We start from the raw sequence: 23,227 nt of genomic DNA, 5'->3' as shown, positions 1-23,227 counted from the left end.
ATTGCAGGGTTCAGCATTTTTCAGCTGGATAGGAAGGGAAAGTGTGGTGGTGGAGTACTGCTTGTGATAAGTGAAGACTTATGTCCTCTAAGAGTGGAGACTTTGGAAGTCAGTGACACCAATGATTTTGAAAGCATATGGTGTAAGGTAGAGGTGGGCAAGACAGGATATTTAGTGGGGTGTTGCTACAAGCCAAAGAGCACAGAGGGTGGGGACCAGGAGATGTTTAGACAGTTGAGCTTGGCAAGTGCAAGAAGAATGATTGTTATGGGAGATTTTAACTACAGCAGTATAAATTGGAAAGAGGAAGATGCATGTAGCAATAAGGGAATGAAATTTCTAGAATTCTTGAGGGGAAAATGTCTTAGTCAGCATGTAATAGAGGGAACAAGGGATTCAAGAGTTTTGAATTTCATCATAGGAAGAGTTGATAATAACTGAGATGACATCTCTCCCACCAGTTGGAGAGAGTGACCATGCGGTTTTGACTTGGAAGATGAATAGACATGCAGGAATATCAAAGAGAGATGGGAACATATGTGGAATTATAAGGCAGGTGATTATAATAGTCTTAGATTTCAACTTGGGCAAGTTTCATGGAGGAAGAAATATGAAGGCCAGGATATCATTAATGTTTGGGAAATTGTGAACGAATATTTGTTAGCAGCAATAGCAAGCTGTATTCCACAAGTGAAGAAGAGGACACAATTTGGTGTAAAGTGGATGACAAACAATATTAAACAGGAACTGCATGTGAAAAAGAGGCTATGGAAGAGATATAAGGAGGCAGGTGAAAAAAATTCTAGGGAATTTTTTAGCTATGTGGTCAGTAGGAGGAGAAATGATTGTGGAAGAATGACATTGTGGGATAAAAATGGGAATAGAGTGACTGATTCAGAGGACACAGTGAAATTGTTCAATGAACACTTTATTGCAGTATTTCATCCTGGAGGAGTAAATTTTAATACTAAAGGGATAGGGCAGATTTGAGGTTTTAGAGGTGCATGAGGAGCATGTGTTCCAAATACTTACTGAGTACTCTGGATGTAGTAAAGCTGTGGACTGGATGGTATTTCACCATGTGTTTTGAGAGAATACGCTAAAGAACTGACAGCTCCTTTGACCTGGATTTTCAGTGAAAGTATGGCTGTAGACCAGTTTGTGTGTCATCAGTAGTTAAGATCTTGGAGAAATTAATGAGGGACCGTATACAGAATTGGGCAGATGAAGGTAATGTTATCTGTAAGAGTCAACATGGATTTGTTATGGAGCACTCTTGCTTTAGCAATATGCTAGCCTTTTATAATAAAGCTACAAGAACAGTAGATGAGGGAAAGGCATATACTGCCATTTTCTTGGATTTAGTGAAGGCATTTGACAGGGTGCTACATGATAAGCTGATATTTAAGTTGCACCACATGGGTTTTGGATGTCAGGTTGGTCAACTTGATTCAGCGAATCCTGAATCAAGTTGACCAACCTGACATCCAAACCCATGTGGTGCAACTTAAATAAAGAAGGTTACAAGTGAGGTCCCACATGGCTCAGTACAGGGTCCTATATTGTTTAACCTTTATATCAATAACATTGTCAGTGGATTGCAGGAGCACATTCGGTTGTTTGCAGATGATGTGAAGCTTAGAAGGGTTATTAGTAATAGCAAAGATGTAGTAGAGCCCTGCAAGAGGATTTGAATAAGCTTGATAGATGGGCAAATGAATGGGGATGTCAGTTTAATGCAGCAAAATGTAAGGTCTTGAGGTTTGGGACACATCAATGGGATGCTGCATACTCTATGTGAGGAGCTATATTGGAGGAAATAGGGGAGACAAGAGCTCTGGGGTTGATGATTGATAGAAACCTGAAATTTAGGAGACATATTGCAAATGTGGTGAAGGTAACACAGAGAATTACTGCAATGATGAGAAGGATGTTGACCTGCAGAGATAAAAGAGTTATCATTCTGTTGGATAAGCCCCTGATCAGACCACACTTAGACTATTGTTCTAAAATTTGGTCCCCAGGATTTGAAGGGGATAAATTAACTGTGGAAAGGTACAAAGGCAGATAACAAAGATGGTTTCAGGACTGTAGAATGTTAGTTATGAGGGAATGTAGACTGCAGAGTTTGGTAGATAGAAGGAGAGGTGATATGATTGAGACTTTTAAACTGTTGAGAGGTGGTTACAGGGTTGACACTGGGGAGTTCTTTCACTTTTGACTTCATGATTGAACAGCATGAAGGAGTGATGACAAGGGATCATCACTGGAAGTTACGAAAGGAAGTTGTGAGCAAAATGGTGAGGAATGGTTTCTTTGCATGATGTGCTGTTGAACCATGGAATGCATTGCCTGATAGAGTGGTGAGAGCAAAAACGGTCAATGAGTTCAAGGAGTGGTATGATAGACTTTGTGTTTTCTAGGAGGGACCTCTCGTGATGAGTCTTGATAGACTTTGTGTTTCCTAGGAAGGACCTCCCATGATGAGTCTTTTGACTTCATGGAGGCCTGAATAATAATAAAAATGATGCTGTGATTAGTGGATTTTAATGCAAAAATAGAGAAAGAGAACATATTTCATGAAGTAATTGGAAAGTACAGTTTACATGAAGAAACCTGTGAAAACAGAAATAGACTTAGAATAATGCATACATGTTTTCAACATAAGAAGATACATTTGGGGATCTGGATTATTCCAACAACCAAAGAATGTAATCATATAGATCATGTCCTGATTCCAAAAAGATGGGCAAGTTCAGTCAGTGATGTACAAGCATATAGAGGAGTAAATTGTGACTTTGGTCATATATTAGTTAAAATTAAATTTATATAGAGAATATCAAATGTAAACCAAAAGAAAACTGATAAGATAAAGAAATGGAACACTGAAGCATTCCAAAAACTAATTTGAGATAATACCTGCACACCAGCAGAAAGTAATAAAGGCCTTGTTTGTTGTATATGAGAATGCGCATTAATATGTATAATGTATTAGAAATATTTGTAGTCAAAACGGAAAACTAAACTAGAAAATTATGTCAAATTAGTGATTATATATGAAGGAAATATTGGCTTAAATTTATGTCCTATTAAGTATCTAAAATAACGTAAATCGCCAGACAGTAATGAGTAAGAGTGCAAAAGGTCGCACCTGAAACACACGTATCAGTCATAACGCCGGAGGCTACAGCGTACGCGGAAAATAACGTAAGCGTGCTTTCCTCGAAGACAGCACCTAACAGCAATACGGAGAGTAAGGATCATCTTAAGGGCATTGAAACTAAGGGTCGTGCGAAAAGGAATACATCAAAAAGAGGGTGCTAGAACACAGAATATAAGGCAATGCACGCCATGTTGCAAGGGCTTTTTTTGTTCTGGATTTCATCTCGAGGATTCTTGATCGGTGGTCAGAGAAAGGACGAGGCAGGGTTCTATGATGTCGGACAGCAGGCTGTTTTCCTGATTATACTGAAGAAGATTCCACGCGGAGCCTTACACGAATCATCAGCTTATGCAGAATCGTGCCAGTCACTGGATGTCCCATCGGAAAGGAGCAGAGATAGCCCTCAGTCATGGGAGAAATTAGTTCAAGGCCGGGAACAGTAGAAAGGACAACATAGCCAAAAGTCAGGCACCGAGATAGCCAATCGAAGGATGACCAGAACAACACGTGGTAGTTAATAGACCTTCGGAAAGAACTGGGTAATGTAGAGATCTTTGTTATTTGTTACGGAAGTGATAGAAGATAGAAATTTGTGTTTGATTAAATGTGGACAATCCTTAGAGAACATTGATAAGATTTCGTATTTTGAGACAGCAAATTCTGTTGGACAAGGAATTGTCAAGAACAAATCTAATTGTATGTGATTGAAGTAATAAGTGTATTTTGTTTAGTAGATAATCTTAACTGAGATAGCAACAAGTTGTGTAATATGTACTTTATGAATAGCATGCATGAGAGGATCTTAATTTAGTGTGATATTGTCATTGCTTTCCATTGTTTTGTATGATTAATACTTTGATCTATCCAAGTGAATTTGATAACTTTAGAATTGTTTAACTATCTTAGGATGAGATTTAGAAGTTTTAGTATTTTAATTCAATTTAGTTATAATTGTCATTTAGTTCCAATAAACATGTTTTATTGCATATGCCTGAGTTTTGCCTGAATTCGAGATATCAAATTACCACTTATAAAATTAGAACCATAGCGGGAGAAATTTTAGTATATATATGTATGTTTAAGAATAGATCATTGGTCACGATTGCAAAGTACCGATATCTATTTAAGTATGTGTTAGAGTGTATGCCAATGAATCTAGGAATATTTCCCTGAACTTGAATTAATTCCTGTTATAGGATACTGGCTAGCACAGTATAAATACAAATTTGCCAGTATCTGAAAAGGAAATATCCCTAGGTAGAATCTAGTTAGGCTACACACAAGAAAATATAATAGAGGTTAAAGACGTATATAAGTTAAGAAAGTAGAGAGAAAGAACAACATAACAATATTTCATGAAGTAATTGAAAAGTACAGTTTACATGAAGAAACCTGTGAAAACAGAAATAGACTTATACTTAGAATAATGCATACATGTTTTCAACAATAAGAAGATACATTTGGGAATCTGGATTATTCCAACAACCAAAGAATGTAATCAAATGATCATGTCCTGATTCCAAAAAGATGGGCAAGTTCAGTCAGTGATGTACAAGCATATAGAGGAGCAAATTGTGACTCTGATCATATATTAGTTATAATTAAATTTATATAGAGAATATCAAATGTAGACCAAAAGAAAACTGATAAGATAAAGAAATGGAACACTGAAGCATTCCAAAATAGAGAAATTATTGATAAATATCAATAGAAAATAAAAGACAGTATTAAAACAATAAGGAAAAAATATAGAAGAAAAATTTAATCCAACAAAAATTTCTAAATGCAGCTGAAGACTGAAGAAGAAATAGGATGGCATAGGAAAAATAGAAAAGAAAGCAAGCAAATAAAATTTGAAAAAATAAAAAGAAAGAAATGATGGCAAAGAAAGTGGAACAAATAGTGCAGTATAATGAGAAAAGAGAAACTAGAAAATTTTATAAAGAATTAAAACAGTTAATATAATTTTGATACACAAATAAGGAAAAGTATTAACTGAAAAAGAAATTAAAGAAAGATGGAATATTTTAGGGAATTATTTATAATGACACAGAAGAAAATAAGGAATATGGAGATCAAAATAATTGTAGAAATATAGAAGAAAGAATTCAAGAAGCAACTTATAAAGAAATGGAGGAAATAATAAAATGAATTAAGGAGTAGATGGGATAACAGGAGAATTTAAAATGAATGCAGTTGAAATTTATTATTTGATATTAGATATATGGAAAGAAAAAAAAATGCAAAATAATTCAGAAAATTGGAATAATCCAACTGATATATAAAAACATAGATAAGATGAATTGTCAGACTATACAGGAATTTACATTATTACATTTTATATATTGCTATGATATATAAAAGATTAGAACCATATATATAGACACAATAATAGGAGAGTACCGGTGTGTGGTTTCTGAAATAAAAGATCCACAATTGATAATACAGGCAACCCTCGGTTTACGACGGTTCAATTTACACCGATTCACAATAACACCAGATGCCTGTGTGTGCTTTCTTACTATAGTGTGGTCTGACTGAGAAATGACGCTAGCAGACACACTATTGTTTGAGTGTTTACCAAGCTACTATGACATTTATGTATCAAACCTACTTTTACTGTTGAATCTACCTAATTGTTCTATTTAATTTTTTTTACATATGTTTTTAAATTGATAAAGTATGTAATTACATACCATGTCTGATAAAAGAAGTGTAGAAAAGTTAGCAGAACTTGGTGTTAAGAAGGCGCAGAAATCAATCCCACTTGAAAAGAAGATGGAGGTAATTCGAAGAATGGAAGATGGACAGACACATGCTAATGTCTGTAGAAGTATGAACTTACCTCCATTGACTGTTACTACAATTATGAAAAATGCAGATAGAATAAAACAGTCTGTGCAACAATCTACGGCAGTACTAAATGCAAAACATGTAAGTTATAACAGGGGTAAACTTCATGAAAAAATGGAAAAATTATTATCATTATGGGTGGATGACTTGAATCAGGAAAACATTCCTCTGTTGCAGGCTGTTATAACTGAGAAAGCAAAAACAATTTTTGAGGATCTTAAAAAGACAGATGGAGGCAAAGAAACATTTTTAGGAAGCAAAGGTTGGTTCATGAGGTTTAAGTCTCGAAGTAAGTGTCATAGTGTCAAATTTTATGGTGAGGCGTCAAGTGCAGATGTTGCGGCTGCAGCTGCTTTTCCTAAAGAATTTTAAGACTGTGTAGAACAAGGAAGTTATATCCTCCTGATCTCATTTTTAATGTTGATGAGACTGGACTCTACCGAAAAAAATTGCCATCACACACCTTCATTTCCTGTGAAGAACATTCCGCTTCAGATTTTATAGCTGCAAAAGATACTTACGCTTTTGTTGGGTGCAAATGTCTCCATAACTTTGAAGCTTAAACCAATGTTGGTGTACCATTCACAGACACTATATGCCTTCAAGGGTCTAAAAGCCATGCTGCCAGTCTATTGGAAATGGAACAAGAAAGCTTGGGTTATACAAGACGTTTTTATAGATTGGTACACAAATTATTTTTGTTCTACCGTGCTTCGCTTCTGTAAAGAAAATGATTTGCCAGCCAAGACATTGCTTCTCTTGTATAATGCCCCTGGACATCCTCAAAACCTTGCTGAAGTAAGAACACCATTGGATGTCAAAGTTGTTTACATGCCCCCAAACATAACATCGTTTTTGCAACCGATGGATCAGGGAATTTTATTAAATTATATTTAATGAATTTATATATTTAATATATTATATTAAATATAATATATTTAATCAATTATATCAAAGCCTGTTACCTCCGTATAACATTTATGGAAATGGTAAGTTTTGGACACTTCGGGAAAAACTATTAAAGACTATTGGTGGTCATTCAATATTTTGTAGGGCATTAACAACATCAAGGCAGCTTGGAACGAAGTGTCAGCAAAGTGTTTAAAAGGAGCATGGTGAAAACTTCTTCCAGCATTTATGCACAACTTCGAAGAATTAGAGCAAGAGGAGAATGTTATTGAGGACATAACCAAGCTTGTGCAAGAGGTGGGATTGGACGATATTACAGCTGAAGATGTGACATGACAGAAGTCGTGGAGAGTCATGATAAATCTCTTTTCGATGAAGACTTAAAAGAATTAGCCGAACAATTAAGTCAACATCCAAATGAGGAGAAAGAAAACAAAGAAGATCCTCTGAGATATATAAAAACGACCCATTTACAGCATATCCTTGCAAGCATAGAGACATTGACTGATGAACTCTGCGAAATGGACCACGATTGGGAATGGAATGCAAACGTAAAAAGGGGTGTAATCGCATCTTTACCCTGAACTCCTTAAAGAAAGAAAAAGAAAATCTAGGCAGTTAACACTGGATACTTTTTTCAAAAAAAAAAAATGCAGGTGATCTGAAACCAGGAACTTCAACATAGAAATTTGTAATTATCTTTTCGAAGTTTCATATTTTTGTATATAATTTTTTGTTTTCGTTATTAATAATTTTACTTTACAAATATATCTTTATGCATTATCAAAGCTTTAAATATAATAATGTTACACATACTTAATGGGCATATTTTTTTACTGTGCCGAACATAACTTTGTACCTCCCATTAAAATTGGGGGTTCGTTTTATGCCGATTTGGTTTACACCCGTTTTTAAGGAATGGAAGTGAGGCATAAACTGAGGGCTGCCTATATATTGATGCTATGAAATATATATGAAAAATGTTTAGAATATGATAATATAATATTCATCCAAGCTTGATTTTCTTCCTCAGTCTTAAGTAAAAGGCTGGTTATATTCCACTATGTTGTGGAAATTCTTTCTGAATGCTGTGCCAAACAAAGCAGCCTTTTGCAGCTGCCCAATTTTTAATTCATCTAACTTGAGTGCTTCTAGATATTTTTTTGATGTTTTATATATATATATATATTTACTGTGTGTGTATATGTATGTATATATATATATATATATATATATATTTATTTACTGTGTGTGTGTATATATTTATTTACTGTGTGTGTGTATATATTTATTTACTGTGTGTGTGTATATATATATTTACTGTGTGTGTGTATATATATATTTACTGTGTGTGTGTATATATATATTTACCGTGTGTGTGTATATATATTTACTGTGTGTGTGTGTATATATATTTACTGTGTGTGTGTGTATATATATTTACTGTGTGTGTGTATATATATATTTACTGTGTGTGTGTATATATATATTTACTGTGTGTGTGTGTATATATATATTTACTGTGTGTGTGTATATATATATTTACTGTGTGTGTGTATATATATATATATATATTTACTGTGTGTGTATATATATATACTGTGTGTGTATATATATATATACACACACACAGTAAAACCCTGTTTTTACGTTCCCGCAATTTACGTTTTCTTGCCATTTACGTCATTTTCCGGTGGTCCCGTCTTGAGGCCTATTCTTATGATATATTGTTTTCCCACCATTAACAACTTGATGTGGACGTTTCTTCCCATGATTTGCGTTTTTTTTCTCAGGTGGCAATGCTGATTTTCGAATCGATTTCTGCGGAAATCTGTGCATTTCTGTTCTCAGGTGGCGTTGCTTTCGGCTGTAGTTTCGTTTCCGCCATCACGGTGACTTGCACGCTTGCAGCAGTAATGTAGTGATGAGCGATACCATGATTGATTTTTCAATCATAGTACGAATTGATATTGCAGAATTTCTGCTACATAATTTAGCATGTGAAAGTTGCTTTCAAGTTGCAGTGGTGGATTATCCATGTTAGTAACATGGAGAAAAAAGACAGAAAATGTATTTCGGTGGAAGAAAAGATGGCAATTCTGCGATGTGTAGATTGGCATGCTGGAACATGTGTGCATTTAGCAAAAGATCTTGAACTCTCCGTGTCCACTTTGAACACGATAGTAAAAAACAGGTCAAGCATTGAACTCAATACAAAGCAATCTGGCGCTATGTCAAAAAAAACGAAACGCAAAAACAATCAACAATTAAAGATTTTTTTAAATAGATAAATGTAAGTTATTGTGAATTTATTTATTTTTAGTTATTAAATTTTGTGCTCTAGTATGTATACTCACATACTAGCAGTAAATCATCTTTTAGCCGTTTTTTTTCCCCTGCTATTTACACTTTTTCCCATCAGGCCCCTGAAAAGTGTAAAAAAGGGGTTTTACTGTACATATAATTTTTTTTTTTATTTTCAGCCTGTAAATAAAAAAGAGGCCTTTACCCCTTCCACTGCAGGGGTAAAGGCCTCTCCCATTGAGGGTGGGTCGGGTCTACTTCTCCTGTGGTGACCCACTCCATCTTGGGAGAGTGTTTATTCACTTGTATGAATGAATGTATGAAGGTGGAAGACAATCACAAACATCCATGGCTAGGTGGGATTTGAACCTGCAGCCTCTTGGCTGAAGAGTAGATACACTAACAACTCAGCCAACCAAGCTGGCTGAATATGATATATAACTTCATAATTTATATATTGATTTCTAACAAGCATTGTATGAATTAAATAAATTTCATTTTTTAATTTAATTCTAAACTAAAACTTTATAAAACCATTCTAAGACTGCAATAACATACAGTTGTGAAATGTGGCCATTAACACAAAAAAGATATAGATAGACTGAGAATCTTTGAAAGGAAAATATATTGAACAATAAAAGAAGAAAATGGATTATGGAGAATTAGAACAAACAATGTACTTGAACAACTAATTAATGGTGAAGATATAGTAAAATATATAGACACAAAGAATAGCGTGGTTGGAGCATATAGAAAGAATGGAAACAAAGGAAGTAAGATAGACCAAGAAAAAGATGGATTGATGATGTACAAAAAGTTCTTACAACTTTAAAAGTTAAGAATTTTTAGACTATTGCACAGAAAAGTAAAGAATGGCTAAAAATTGTTTTACAAGCTAAAACTCATAAAGAGTTGTAAAGCTAGAAGAAGAAGAAGTATAATGAGACCGGAAACCATGAGGGATGTGTTGATATTTTTATTTATATGATGGATATGTAATTAGTTGTTACTTGATTATATCCTATCTTATTCAAAACCTGACTCATTTAAAATCCTACCAGCTGCTCTATTGTTATCTCTTCCTATATTTTACTGCTTTATATCTTCCTATTCTATCTTTCTGTCGCTATTTTTCTTCTTCAGATATCGGGCCTAATATGCTTACATCTATTTATGTCTAGGACTGTTTCCTCTTCGGACTGGCAAATTTTTATTATGCCGCGCCAGCCAGTATCCTATAGTAGAAAAGGTTCCTACTCAGGGAGACAATACTAGACTCTTAGCCGTTCTTACACATTACTTTACTTTAATGCTGCTGTACAGATTCAGACTATTGCAGTTGTGACCTAAATCTATAATTATATACACTTCCTAATTCCTTCCCACCAAAATAGGTTCTATTTTTATAAGTGGTAGTTTAGAATCATAATCAGGCATGACTCAGGTTTAGGTAAATATGACATGTTTATTGGAATATCTAAACAGAATACACAAAAAATTCATACACTTAATTTGACTCAATACTAAATGAAAAGACTCGAGTTAAGAGGTTAACATGCTCTAAATTAAATCAAAGATTAAGAAACATCGTAAAGCATGCGAAACACCATAACTGCATACTGGGATAGATAGCAAATGATATGAAGTTAAACTAAAATTCCTTTCTGTAATGTTATTCATAAGATAATACAAACATTTTAATGTTACTCAATTACTAAAATCCACAATTCTGATCTCATTAAGTTAATCCTATCACATACAATTACTAAAGATCTTTTCCAAACAATTCTTCTTACTCTCTCAAAGGAGGTTTAACTTTCTAATTAGAGACTGTCCACAGAGTTCTTTAGAATACTGTTCTTAATTTCACATTCGCAAACAATCTTCTCTCTTCTAATGAATTTTATACACAAAATAGAGTAATTTCACCTTACCGAACTTTTTCCACGTCTTTCAGCACCACGTGTACTTCTGGTTACTTCTTGTGTATTGGCTGTCCTTACGCCAGTGTAGGGGTTATGCTATCTTCATTTCTACCGAAAACGAACTTAAATCTTTGCATTTTAGGAACTACTCGATGGGACTTCTCAGCAATGGCTTGATTCTGCTAGGACTGAAAATTTTTACCTTCAGCTCTGCGTTGAATCCTTCTCAATTTTCAAGAAAGCCTGCTGTCTGACATCTTTTCTTAGCGCAGATTCTTCATCCTCCCCCCCTTTACGCGAACTCCCACTAACTTCCGAGCCACTAAACAGGAAAACAATATGACAAGAGAGATCCCCGATACGCCGCTCATCCCCTTATATTCTTCATTAGAGCGCTCTCTTTTTCCTCAGTCCCCTTTGCACATGACCCATATCTTTTTACCCCTTGGGTTCATTCCTTGCTTTTTCCCGATGCTGTTATGCTCTTGTATTCCCAGAATTCGCGTCGATATACGTTCCGCTTAAGCTACTGCCGCTAGCATTACGCTGTACACGTGTAGTTTTATACTTTCCAAGAATTGTTATTTAGTAACTATTTGATGATTCACAGTTAATTTTACACAGCTTAAGTGAGGCTTAAAATAAGTCAGATTATCCCTCTTCTAAGACATACTTTAATAAAATCTTAATATGAACACGATAGATTAAATATATCATACATGAAATAAGGAATGCAAATTTTATACATAAAGTGAAGAAGTTTCACTTTTAATTTTAGCTGATGTGCAGGTATTTCTCTTTTTTTGTAAGTTTAATATGTTGGATTCTGAATGAATGACTTCTTTGCAAGATTCCTTCATTCAGGATCTAACAGATGGTTGCTTTGGCTACTGTTTTTACCAGTTTGACAAATCTGGTGTAGTTTATGGGCACAAGCAGGATGGCATTGCTGGTTTGATCAGTTTTTTCACTATGACTATGCATAGGATGGAAATATGTCCCTTTCTCCCTCCCCATCTGGCAGAGTGAAAGGTTCCTGATTGTTTGGCATCAAAGATCAGGTGAAGATTGTGTATATCCATCCATTTGGCCAATCGTTCGTTAACATCAGTAGATTGGTAGACCACATGGAATGGTAAGTTGAAATCTCCTGTGTAGATTACTGGATGTTGGGGAGGGCTTAACATCTGGTTTGGCCATGGCTGAGATTGAGGTTTGTAGACATTGTAGATTTTAAGATAGTCCATTTTTATTTCATTGACATGTTCCAGGTCAGGTAATGGCTGAGTTGGGTTTAACAGGCCTGGGTGCATGTAAATGGCCAAACCATGGCTGGGATGGAACCTCTCGGCCACTAAGATGAGGCCAGGGATCTTGAGTCTATATGGGGTGATATCAGATACATAGGTCTCTTGAGGTAACAGGACATCAATGTTCTTGTTCTAGGATTTTTTCTAATGACTTTGGTTCAGATCTTGAGAGACCTTCAGTGTTCAGGGAGCAAATCCTGAGATTTGGTTGATGTAGTAGTACACTTTTCGTGGTCTGTCCTCCTCCTCCTAAACCAGCCCATGCATCCCTTGTTATTCTAGGCCATGGTCAAGCCAGCATGAAGCTGAGTAGTGGGACAATACATAGCTGAGAAGAAAAAAGCCAGGAGAAATAGTACCCTTTGGATGCTAGGTTGGAGACATTAGTTACTTGTGCACCCTGAGATCAGGAGCACACCACTGATAGGAGTGGGGTTTGCAGGAAGACTGTCTCCATCCCCCCTCCCTCTTCTCCAGGTAAAGACTACATGATCATTTTCTCCATTGAGGAAGCATAGCTGTATTTGTTTAGTGTTAAGTTCTCTGATGCAGTGATCAGATCCAGCACTCTTGAAACTCTTGTTTCCTCCATTGTTGGCTCAGGTAATTATCTCTCAGCAACTGTATAAATTTCATTTTCTTCCCTATCTGTGACCATTCCTCCTTCTAGTGTATGTCCCCATAGTTGAAGTCCACCATAATAATTATTTCACCTGTACTCATCACACTAATTTGTGAGTCGTGTTGGCTTCTGTGTCACACCAGATAGCTTCAATGAACTGCCTTCTGAATCCCTATCTCTGTGATATACTTCTACTCTTTTTGACTTTAATTTTAATTCCTCTGCTATCATTAACAACTCCCCCCATCCTGTTCCTTCTGTCCTCTCTGATGACACTTGCAAATCCTTTGCATTCTATTTCTATGACCAAATTATCCTCAATCAACCATGTCTTACTGATACCTATAACTTTTGGCTAAGTTGTGTTAACCAATGTGAAAATCTCTTCAGTCTTATTTTGAATACTTCTCTATTAGTATACATAAATTGCAATATCCTCTTCATCTCATAACTTTCCTTACACCCTGTGTTACTTATCCCATAAAGTTAACTTGGGGTGCTACATTTTGCATCATATGATCACTCCTCCTCACTAACCTCTAAGTTCCCTGGACCCACATTCACCTATACCCCCACCCCCAAACATTCTACCTAGTTTAGCCATAAATACTGTTACAACTTGAACAGAGCATAAACCTTTATTCTGTCAGTAAATCATTTACAGCTTTCAGCACATGCAAACCACATGTATAATCTGCATATAGCAGCACTCAATGTTCAAAATGTCTCCCTTTTGCTTTCACTCATGCCTGAAGTCTGTGAGGCCACATGTCGATGGCAGTACACACACACAACATCCAACAGAAATTCTATCACTGCTCATTCTATGGGCATTGTTTCTTGCAGGCTACTCTCTCTCTCTCAAGCTCTGACCACAATTTGAAATACAATGGATTCAGATTGGGACTTCCAGATGGCCAATCAGATGGTGATATGTGGTTGGGCACATTCACCTACAATCACTGTTGTGGGGTCCTTGTTTTGTGTGCAGGGACTGATTCCTGTTAGAAAGTTCACTGCCTACCATGAAACAAGATGTTATTTGGAGGCTGTAGCACAGGTTCCAGCATGTGTCTTGATACACTTTGGTGGAGGTTTTGACCGCTTTCTCGCAAAAATGCAACTTGTCATGAGTGCTTGCTGTGTGACCATCCTGGGCATATGCCCGATTGTTTTGGCAGTTAAATGACTCTTCAGTGCTGAAAATCTTCTCGTTGTGAAGAAAATATCTCTATGTCTATCGTTTGCATACCAGGGAAGTGACTTTGATTTTATCACTCTCTGATGCATAAGTTGTGGTGTTAAGAAGTGTCCAGTAGTAGAAAGATGATAGACCCCCAGGTCATCAGTTAGTAGATATGACGTCATTCTCTACAAAATTTCATCTCTCATGACATCACTTTCTGCGTTCTCACTGGATTACAGCAGAGGCATGCCTTCACAGTCCTCACAAGGTGTTGTTTCCTAACACAGCATGGTCAGCATGTTCTTTGACAATCAGCTACATCTTCTGTATCGTTATAATGGATAATAGTGCATGCACAAACATTCAACTGATCCCAACTGTTTTCAGCATATTGAAAATAACAGGTGACTGCATTCCAACCTTGTGAAGTGCTATTACAGCTGCGCATTTCACGTAATCTCCCCACTACATGTTAACCTGTACAGCTAGGCAACTCTCCCTCTACTGATAAATACACAAATGTTAGCTGCACACAGTGCCATTAATGGAACTGGGCTTGAGCAATTCTGTGGGCAGCATGGAAGTGTGCAAAAGTAGTAACACTATTTATAGCAAGAGTATGTAGTTTCCCTGACTTTGTACTTCCTAACTTTCACTGAACAACACTTTCTGAACACTCCTGACACCAAATCCATTTAGATTCAAGCTATCCACTTTATATCTGTGCACTGACTCATTGACAATCACAACACTCTGTCTCAGCTTGCATCTATCATACCATGGCAACAGACTCAATTTTTTCTTTCTCACTCTTCTTTTTTTGCGTGCACTAGCAACTCTTTCATTTCCTTTTGTATACCACACTTATCACCTGCTAAATCATTGGTAAATCTCTTTCACCTTAACTTTCTGCATCCTTACAGCATAACTGACATCCTTTATCTTAGCTCCTGGATAACATGATTTCGTCACACTTTCCTTAAGAACTCCTCATATCAATGGATCACCATACAAAATCTGATTCTTATTTTCCTGACTTTCATTCTTTTATGCTCTGCTTTCTCTCCCCTTTCTTTCCCATCTGTTTCATACCATCCACCAGGCATTTCTCCAACCACTCAATCTCACATTTTATGCTTTGAAGAACTCCATGTAAGTGCACTATCTTTTCCATTAACTTCTGGTCATTCTCTTCATTTTCCACCTTGCCTTGTTATTCATAGTCACTTGTACTGCTTGCAATGCTAACTATGCCAATTGCATTATCACCAATTTCATCTTTCAACTCACAACTTCTTACTCTCTTCACACGTATGGCATTTCCTTACCAAATATAACACACATGCTGCCACAGAACATGACAGCAACAACTGGCATTTTTCTGCCTTGCATATTAGTTAATCCAATGATTTATTTGGTAACTTTGTTTAACTGTTTTTAAATGTACTGCTGTTGAAGCTCTAATAACATCTGCTGTGTGATTAATTTTTTATAGTCTTTTTTATACGGGTCTTATATCTGTGATGTTGTAAGCCAAGCAACTTACATTATCACATTTGTGAGTCCAACAACTTACAAAACTTGTCAAGTTTGTTGTTTATTTTAATAAACTTGTTTTATGTTTAGAAATACATGGTCTCAATATCAGAAATTAAATGAAGAAAAGGAGCATTGCTTTTTGCTTTACCAAAATAAACTCAACAAATTTCAAGGGTTCTACATAACAAAAATGAGTTATACTTATGGATAGACTGCTGGAAATAAAATGCATTTAATTGTGTGTGTGTTTTTCTTCTGCAAAACAAATTTGTATAACTGTCTATATTAGATAAACTATTTTTTGTACATCCTGAAAGGGGATGTTGACTTTTTCTGCAGAACTGCATTTAAATCATCTAGGATTTTGTGACAACTGATATTTGAGGTATATTTAAATTCTAATAGCACAGACACTACCATTTGGTGGAGAAAGAATTCCTGTTTCAAGCTAATATAATTTTAAAAAATGCCTCATGAGATCAAAGGTCTAATGTCTTTTGGTGAGATCTGAAGCCAGAGACCAATCAGATTTTTTTTTCGTTTATTTATTTATTTTTAATAATTTTAAAATAAGGAAGCTCAGAAACTAGTTTATGATAAAGTTATTTGTTTCTTTTGAAATAAGTAAACTAAAAAAATCTGTGAAATCATGAGAAATTTTGGATGTAAGAATGGATTTGGGATACTGGGAGAAAAAATAACTTAGAATTGCTAGTTGAGAAGAATCTGAACTTTTCATTGTGGAATAATAAATGATTTCTCCCATATGGCAGTAGAGCTAAATTTATTATTTTTATGGCTATTTAGCCTATTTTTGTTTAGGAGTGCCCCTTTTATATTGTCATTGGCTTTTTATTCATATTTTAGGGCATTACTGATGTTTTATATAAACAGATATATGAAGAATATATAGGAGAAATAATTCAGCCATACCTTTGTAGAATGTTGCTGACTGTAATCTTATTTAGCGACATCTTGGCATGTGCCGATATACATTCATCTGCTGTTAAAGGAAATAAGTATGATTGAAAGGAAGGGGGTTGGAAAATGTGGGGGTAGAGAGATGTGGTAGAATTATTGAATATAGAGATGTGTGAGGCAAGGGGTATGTGAACTTTTTGAAAATACAGGTTTTTTATGTTATTAAAGGTGAGTAGAGAATAATTTGGGAGAGGGATGAAAATATAAATTTTTGGGAAAGGGGAAGGATATGATGGGATAAGATCAGGGATGGGAATAACGAGGTGTGAGCTGTTTCGACAGTACGTTGTCTTCAGAGCTCGTGGGGAACGTGGAGGCTATGTCATGCCGGCTTGGAGTTTCTGTCTTTGGTGTGTCTGTGTTAATGGGAATTTTCCCAGAAACAATATCTATAGAGCTGAATTTATTTTTCTTCTGTTTTTCACTTTAATCTTTGCATCTTATTTGCTCCTTTATATGCTTTCTTACCAAATTTGCCTAACAAAAATAATAAGATTCAAGTCTGAATATTAGGAATTATTTTATTATTTTAATTTTTTTATTTATTTATTTATTTTTTTTTTTTGCTGGCCTGGTTGGCTGAGCAGATACCATATCTGCTTTCTAATTTCTAATCATATGCTATGGCCTGGAATCCCATTCTGAGCTTTGGATATATGTGAATGTCTCTAAGAGTTGGATAAATGATTTTCATTGTCTAATTGATGCCACTTTGTTTATTAGGTCCTGAAGTGGCTTAAAATTCCATGTTTGATCTCTAAAAAAAAAGTTTTTTCCAGATTATTTAAACCTTAGGCTGCCCACATTACCAATGTTCTATAGGTTTATAATTGTTTTGTTATGTTATTTCATTAATACAGTACTCTCTAAAAGACTCTTGCTATTATTACTAGCTTATCATCAAGCAAACTTTATAAGAATCTTTATTTATTTTTTTCCCACTTTTCTTAGATGTGTACAAAACTTGCTAGAGGAGAAATTACTCCTGATGACATTGAGCCAGAATTCCTGACATGTTCTGCTTCTTGTCCCCTGAGTAACCAAAAATCTTTCACATATGGGATTTCAAGCAAAACCTCTTCAGGTATCAAAATTATTTTTTTGTGTTTTTTTAAAGAAACATAGGCAAACCAAAATGATGTTATAGAAAGATCAGGAATGGAATTATTCCTACTTTTAGAGTAGGAATAATTCCATTTTAAGCCTTTTTTTTATTGTTTAAAGTGTGGTTGTACATAACTGGTGAAAATTACACTTTGCAAAAAGTTAATGGCATAAAATAGACATTTTGTGATATCCGGCCATGCTTTTTTTCTATACGAAGTGTGAATAAATCTTCCCAAAAACACCCCAATCACCAGCTAATATTTAAGAGGGAAAGAATTAAAGAATATTTATAGGGAGATAAATTCTTCTCCTTCTACTCCCACATATATGAACTGAGCAAAATCACCTATGACTGTACCAGAAATTTTGGAACACTTTGGCATTAGGACAGTTGCCAAGGCCCATTACAACAAGACACAAAGATGCTGGTAGCAGTATATTTTACCAATTTTCAAAATTGTCATTTTTGTAAGATGCTTAGTTATAAATTTGCCAAGGATGCTAAAAGCTTAGCTATGGTGCTGGATAAGAAGGATAAGAGGTTCAGTGGATTACAATCAGTCTTCTTAGGCTGATGGTGTTTCCTATTGCTCAAAACTTGTACACTAGAACATTAAACACTCATCTCTCTAGATTTTGGTACTTATTTAGTGAATATAAGGTAATTGTAACAGATGAATAGCAAGGAACACATACATATGAATTCTAACATAATATGTTGATAATATGTTCCTAAGGAGAGACAGTTGTTCCAATTTAGATTGAGTCAATGCATTAAAGACCACGGAGTACTGTGTAAATAATAAATATTCATATTTAAAAATGATATTTTAAATATGAATTAAAGTGCATATGAAAATATCTGTAGAAGAGGCACTGAACTGTCCTCTTCTGAACAGCATGAAGAATTTTTAGAGAGGTTTTTTGGTGCATAACTAGAAATGTGAAAGTAGTATTGCAAAGTAAGGCAGACTTTGAATTTTCTAAATCAGCAGCCAGCTAGATAGATGAAAAATAATATCTTGAGTGAAGAAGAATTTCAATTTTCAACGATGTCAAAGAGTCTCCTAATCCATGGTCTACGGATGGGGCCTAAGGCTTGCTGTGGTGCTGATATTCAGGAGTAATGTTGGCTTTCCACTTCCATGCACATTTATCACTTACTTGATAATGATCATTCATGTGTGGCTCCATGGTGGGGTGATGATCCCTGGTGCCAAACAAACAAATCCCTGAACGTGCATTTTTCATCCTCAAATTTTCACGGGTGCTCGTGAGGTCTCAGCCAAGTATAGATACTGTAGATACATCATTAGATAACAGAAGTAAGAAAGGTGCAATGAAAATGGGAGAAAAAGACATCCTTGAAGTATGGAGTAATTACTTTGAAAATTTGCTAAATGAAACAAGCAGTAATAGCACAGTGGTAAAAACACTTAACAGGCATACAGTCAGGAATATATATCCATACTTGAAGTAGAAAAAGCTGTCAAAGGCTTGAAATGTGGAAAGGCAGTAGGAGTAGATGATATTCGACCAGAAATGCTGAAGTATGGTGATATAATAGTCTTACAGTGGCTGCACTGCATAGTTCAGAAGTTCTGGACAGAGGGACGAATTCCTGATGATTGCAGTAGAGCTCTCATAGTACCCATATATAAAAAAGGAAATAAAACTGAATGTGAGAATTACAGAGGTATTTCCCTACTGAGTGTTCCTGGCAAGATCTATGCAAGTATACTTGAGAAACGGTTGAGAAGAATTGTGGAAGAAAAGCTTGGTGAAGAACAAGCTGGATTCAGGCCAAATAGAGGCTGTCAGGATCAGATCTTTACTTTACGACAAATTGTTGAGAAAGCATGGGAATATAACAAAAATCTGTATTTAAGTTTTGTTGATCTGGAAATGGCATGTGACAATGTGCCAAGAGATAGAGAAGCTATTAAATACGCTACAGTTATATGGTGTTAACGGGGCATTATATCAAGCGATACTTAGTCTTTATTTGAGTTGTAAGTCAGCAGTTAGAAGTGAAGGAAGTACAGGAAGATGGTTTAATGTTAAATCTGGTGTGAGACATGGATGTACATTATTTCCTCTGTTATTCAATATCTATATGGATCATATTATCAAGGAAAGTGGTATTAAACTGATATCAAAATTGGAGATGTTAATGTCAGCTCTTTGCTTTATGCTGATGATGTTATACCTCTAAATAAATCTGCTGCAAGTCTGCAAGATTCCCTGACTAAATTGAATAACTGTTGTAATAGATATGGTATAAAGGTCAGCAATAAAAAGACAAAGACAATAAAAATAGGCAGAATTGTTGAAAATGTCAACTGTGTTGTGAATGGAGAACCTGTGGAACAAGTAAAACATTTCAGCTACTTAGGCATGATTTTTAGTGAAGATGGTAAATTCAATATGGAAATAGACAACAGAATCAACAAAGCTGGTATGGTAGGAAGTCAATTGAATAAATTCATATGGAATAAGAGGGAAATTAGTCGGAACACTAAATTAGCTGTATACAAGACAGTGTTCAAACCAGTTTTAACTTATGGTTCTGAGAGCTGGGTCAGAAGTAAAACACTTGACCAAAGACTAGAGACTGCAGATATGAGAGTCCTGAGAAAGATTAGAGGTGTGAACAGATGGCATCAATGCCAATATCATATTAAAAACAAGGATATTAGGAAAGAACTTGACATTGTTAGCATCCAGGAATGTATTAGCAGAGCTAATCTCAGGTGGTATGGTCACTTAAACAGAATGGGCGAGGAAAGATTAGCAAAACAAGTGCTCTCTGCCAGGTTGGCAGGAAAATGACCCAGAGGAAGACCAAGATATAGGTGGATTGATACATTACAAAGTGATAGAAATATAAGATCTTATATTTCTATCGGCTAATATAAGATTAGACGATAGAAATATAAGCTCTGATAATGTTGGAGTCTTGACAAGTAACAGGCTGATTTGGAGGAAAATAGTAGATAAGAAGTTAGTAATGATGCAAATTTTTATTTACTATTAATTGATATTACTATAAATATTACTATCATATCCTGTACATCCCTTGAGGGTACATGGCAGAAATTTGATGATGATCAGTAGTTAATGAATGGAATGGGTTGCCTGAGACAGTTGTAAGTGCTTTGTATGTTAATGGTTTCAAGGAGTGGTATGATGGATATTGTGTTGATAGTGTGGGTCTCCTACTTTGAGTCCTATCACTCTAAGGAGGTACCAGTGTAATAATAATAATAATATCGATCGTACCTCTAATTGAAACCATTGGCAGACACAGCTCACAATTGATTCAGGCAACTGATTCCATTTATTCCACTCTCCAAGGGAAAAATCTAATCCTTAAGCACCTTGCTAACCACACTCTTTCCAAACTTCCAGGAATGAACTCTTCTTCTGTCCCCCTCTAGCCATTCACTGAAACATTTTTCCTCCATCAATCTTATAAAATCTTTTAAGTAACTTAAATGTTTTCTATCATATCCCTCCCCCTTTTTTCACCTATCAACCAACTTTTGTAATCCACAGGCCACTCACCATCTTGGTTATTGAACCAAGTAATCCAGGGAGCTACTTAAGCAATATGCCTTCTAAACTTTGGTTCTCTCTATCTTCTGCTATCTCCAAATCACTGGGTTTATCAATTTCTTGGAGTACAGTTGCCATAATGTGGTACACAGCTTGTAATCTTTGTATCTCAAAATGCATAACTTTATACTTTTCCACATAAAATTTATATCCAGTATGTTTTTCCCATACTGTCAGCCTATCCAAATCATCTTGCAAGCTCTCTAACGTTACTTTAACTAGTTGTTATATTATCGTATCCAACTTTGCATTATCAGCAAACTGAATATCTCCCTTCAAATTATTTCCTATATCATTTATCTACAAATTAAACAGCAATGGTCCAAGCACAGAACGCTGTGGCATGCCACTATTCACTTGCCTTCTCCTGGATCTGTACCTCCATATACTGCTTTTTGTTATCTCTTCATGAACCACCCTTTCATCTGTATCTCCTGTTTCATATCCATCGCCATTTATCACAGTGTGCATAGTAGAGTTCCATGTGGTATCCTGTCAAATACCTTTGCAAAATCAAGCACTATCATTGCATAGCCATTCCTTTTATCTAACTCAGTTATCACTATATTATAAAAAGTTAGATTACTAAGGCACATGATGACCAACCAACCCTTTACAGAGCCATGCTGCTCATCATAGAGTATTGTATTCTTATCCACCCTTTCCTGAAATTTCTTTTAGACCAACTTTTCCAGTATTTTTACCACCATTCCAGAGATACTGACTGGTCCATAATTTACTGCCACAGACTTAGATTGTTGTTTATGCAAAGGAATTGTTTTTCCCTCCTTCCACTCTCTTGGAACGTTGCCAGAGCTGAGACTGAAATTAAACAGTATGGTTTAAAGGCGTTGCCATTTCCTCTGTTCATTTTCTTAAAATGCAAGCTGATATCCTATCCAATCATACAGCTGTATTTGCATTCAAATTCTGCACTATCCTACGTACCTTCAATTCATTAACTTCTGTTCTTACATCAGTCCCTGTCATCTCACTTGGATGATATACTCTTGCAAAATGGTCACTCAGTAGCTCAACAATTTCATCTGCCTCTGTTATCTTCACTCATTAAAGTTATCCTTCCCTGGTCATTCTTCTTCCCACTCACCACATAATGAAAAAAAAAAACTCTTTGGGATTTTTTTTCTCCTGCTTAGATAACTTCTCATAATCTAATTTTACCTTCCTTACCGTTCTGGTCACCGTTCTCCTTATATAACCTCCACAACATTTTTTTTGCACTTCTTGCTTAATAATAATAAATTTAGTTTAATCCTTTATCCAAGTGTGAGCAAACAAAGTTTGTGCCTGAAAATATCTTCAGGACTGGGGTAAGGTAGTACAACACCAGGCAACTCGTAGCAAAGGCAGACCAAGCTAACATTGCTCCTATCTCAGTATCTCCCATAATGCAAAACACATCTCCTTGCAGATATGTATAATGTTATGCATTAAGGGAAGGTCCACTACCGAGACTAGTTTTGACCTTTATTGAGGTCTCTTCAATGTTCCAAACTTTTGATAGAAATCCTAAGTTTGGTTTAACTGAGTTGATTAATATATCGCTTGAAACTGCAGAAGTTTTTAAGCTTTTAAAAACACTATAAGAGATGTATTTTGCATCTCTTATAGTACAACACCAGGCTACGATTTGCCTGGTGTTGTACTACCTTACCCCAGTCCTGAAGATATTTTCAGGCACAAACTTTG

The 23,227-nt window shown here is 35.5% G+C and overlaps 1 protein-coding gene across 3 annotated transcripts in view; it reads left to right on the top strand.

Moving 5' to 3' along the window:
• LOC150098264 (spatacsin) overlaps positions 1-23,227 on the top strand; it is an 891,110-nt gene that overhangs the window by 697,774 nt on the left and 170,109 nt on the right. For all 3 annotated transcript variants that reach the window (XM_090406151.1, XM_090406152.1, XM_090406153.1), the window contains exon 32: positions 17,744-17,876. In XM_090406151.1, the coding sequence (XP_090262277.1) occupies positions 17,744-17,876 (133 nt within the window). The remainder of the gene's footprint in view (positions 1-17,743; positions 17,877-23,227) is intronic.

Source organism: Typopeltis vanoorti, chromosome 16 (genome assembly GCF_054136105.1).
Source record: "Typopeltis vanoorti isolate ZY-2024b chromosome 16, IOZ_Tvanoo_1.0, whole genome shotgun sequence".
In the NCBI taxonomy this organism is placed as follows: domain Eukaryota; kingdom Metazoa; phylum Arthropoda; class Arachnida; order Uropygi; family Thelyphonidae; genus Typopeltis; species Typopeltis vanoorti.
This window is presented reverse-complemented; position numbering and strand designations above follow the sequence as displayed.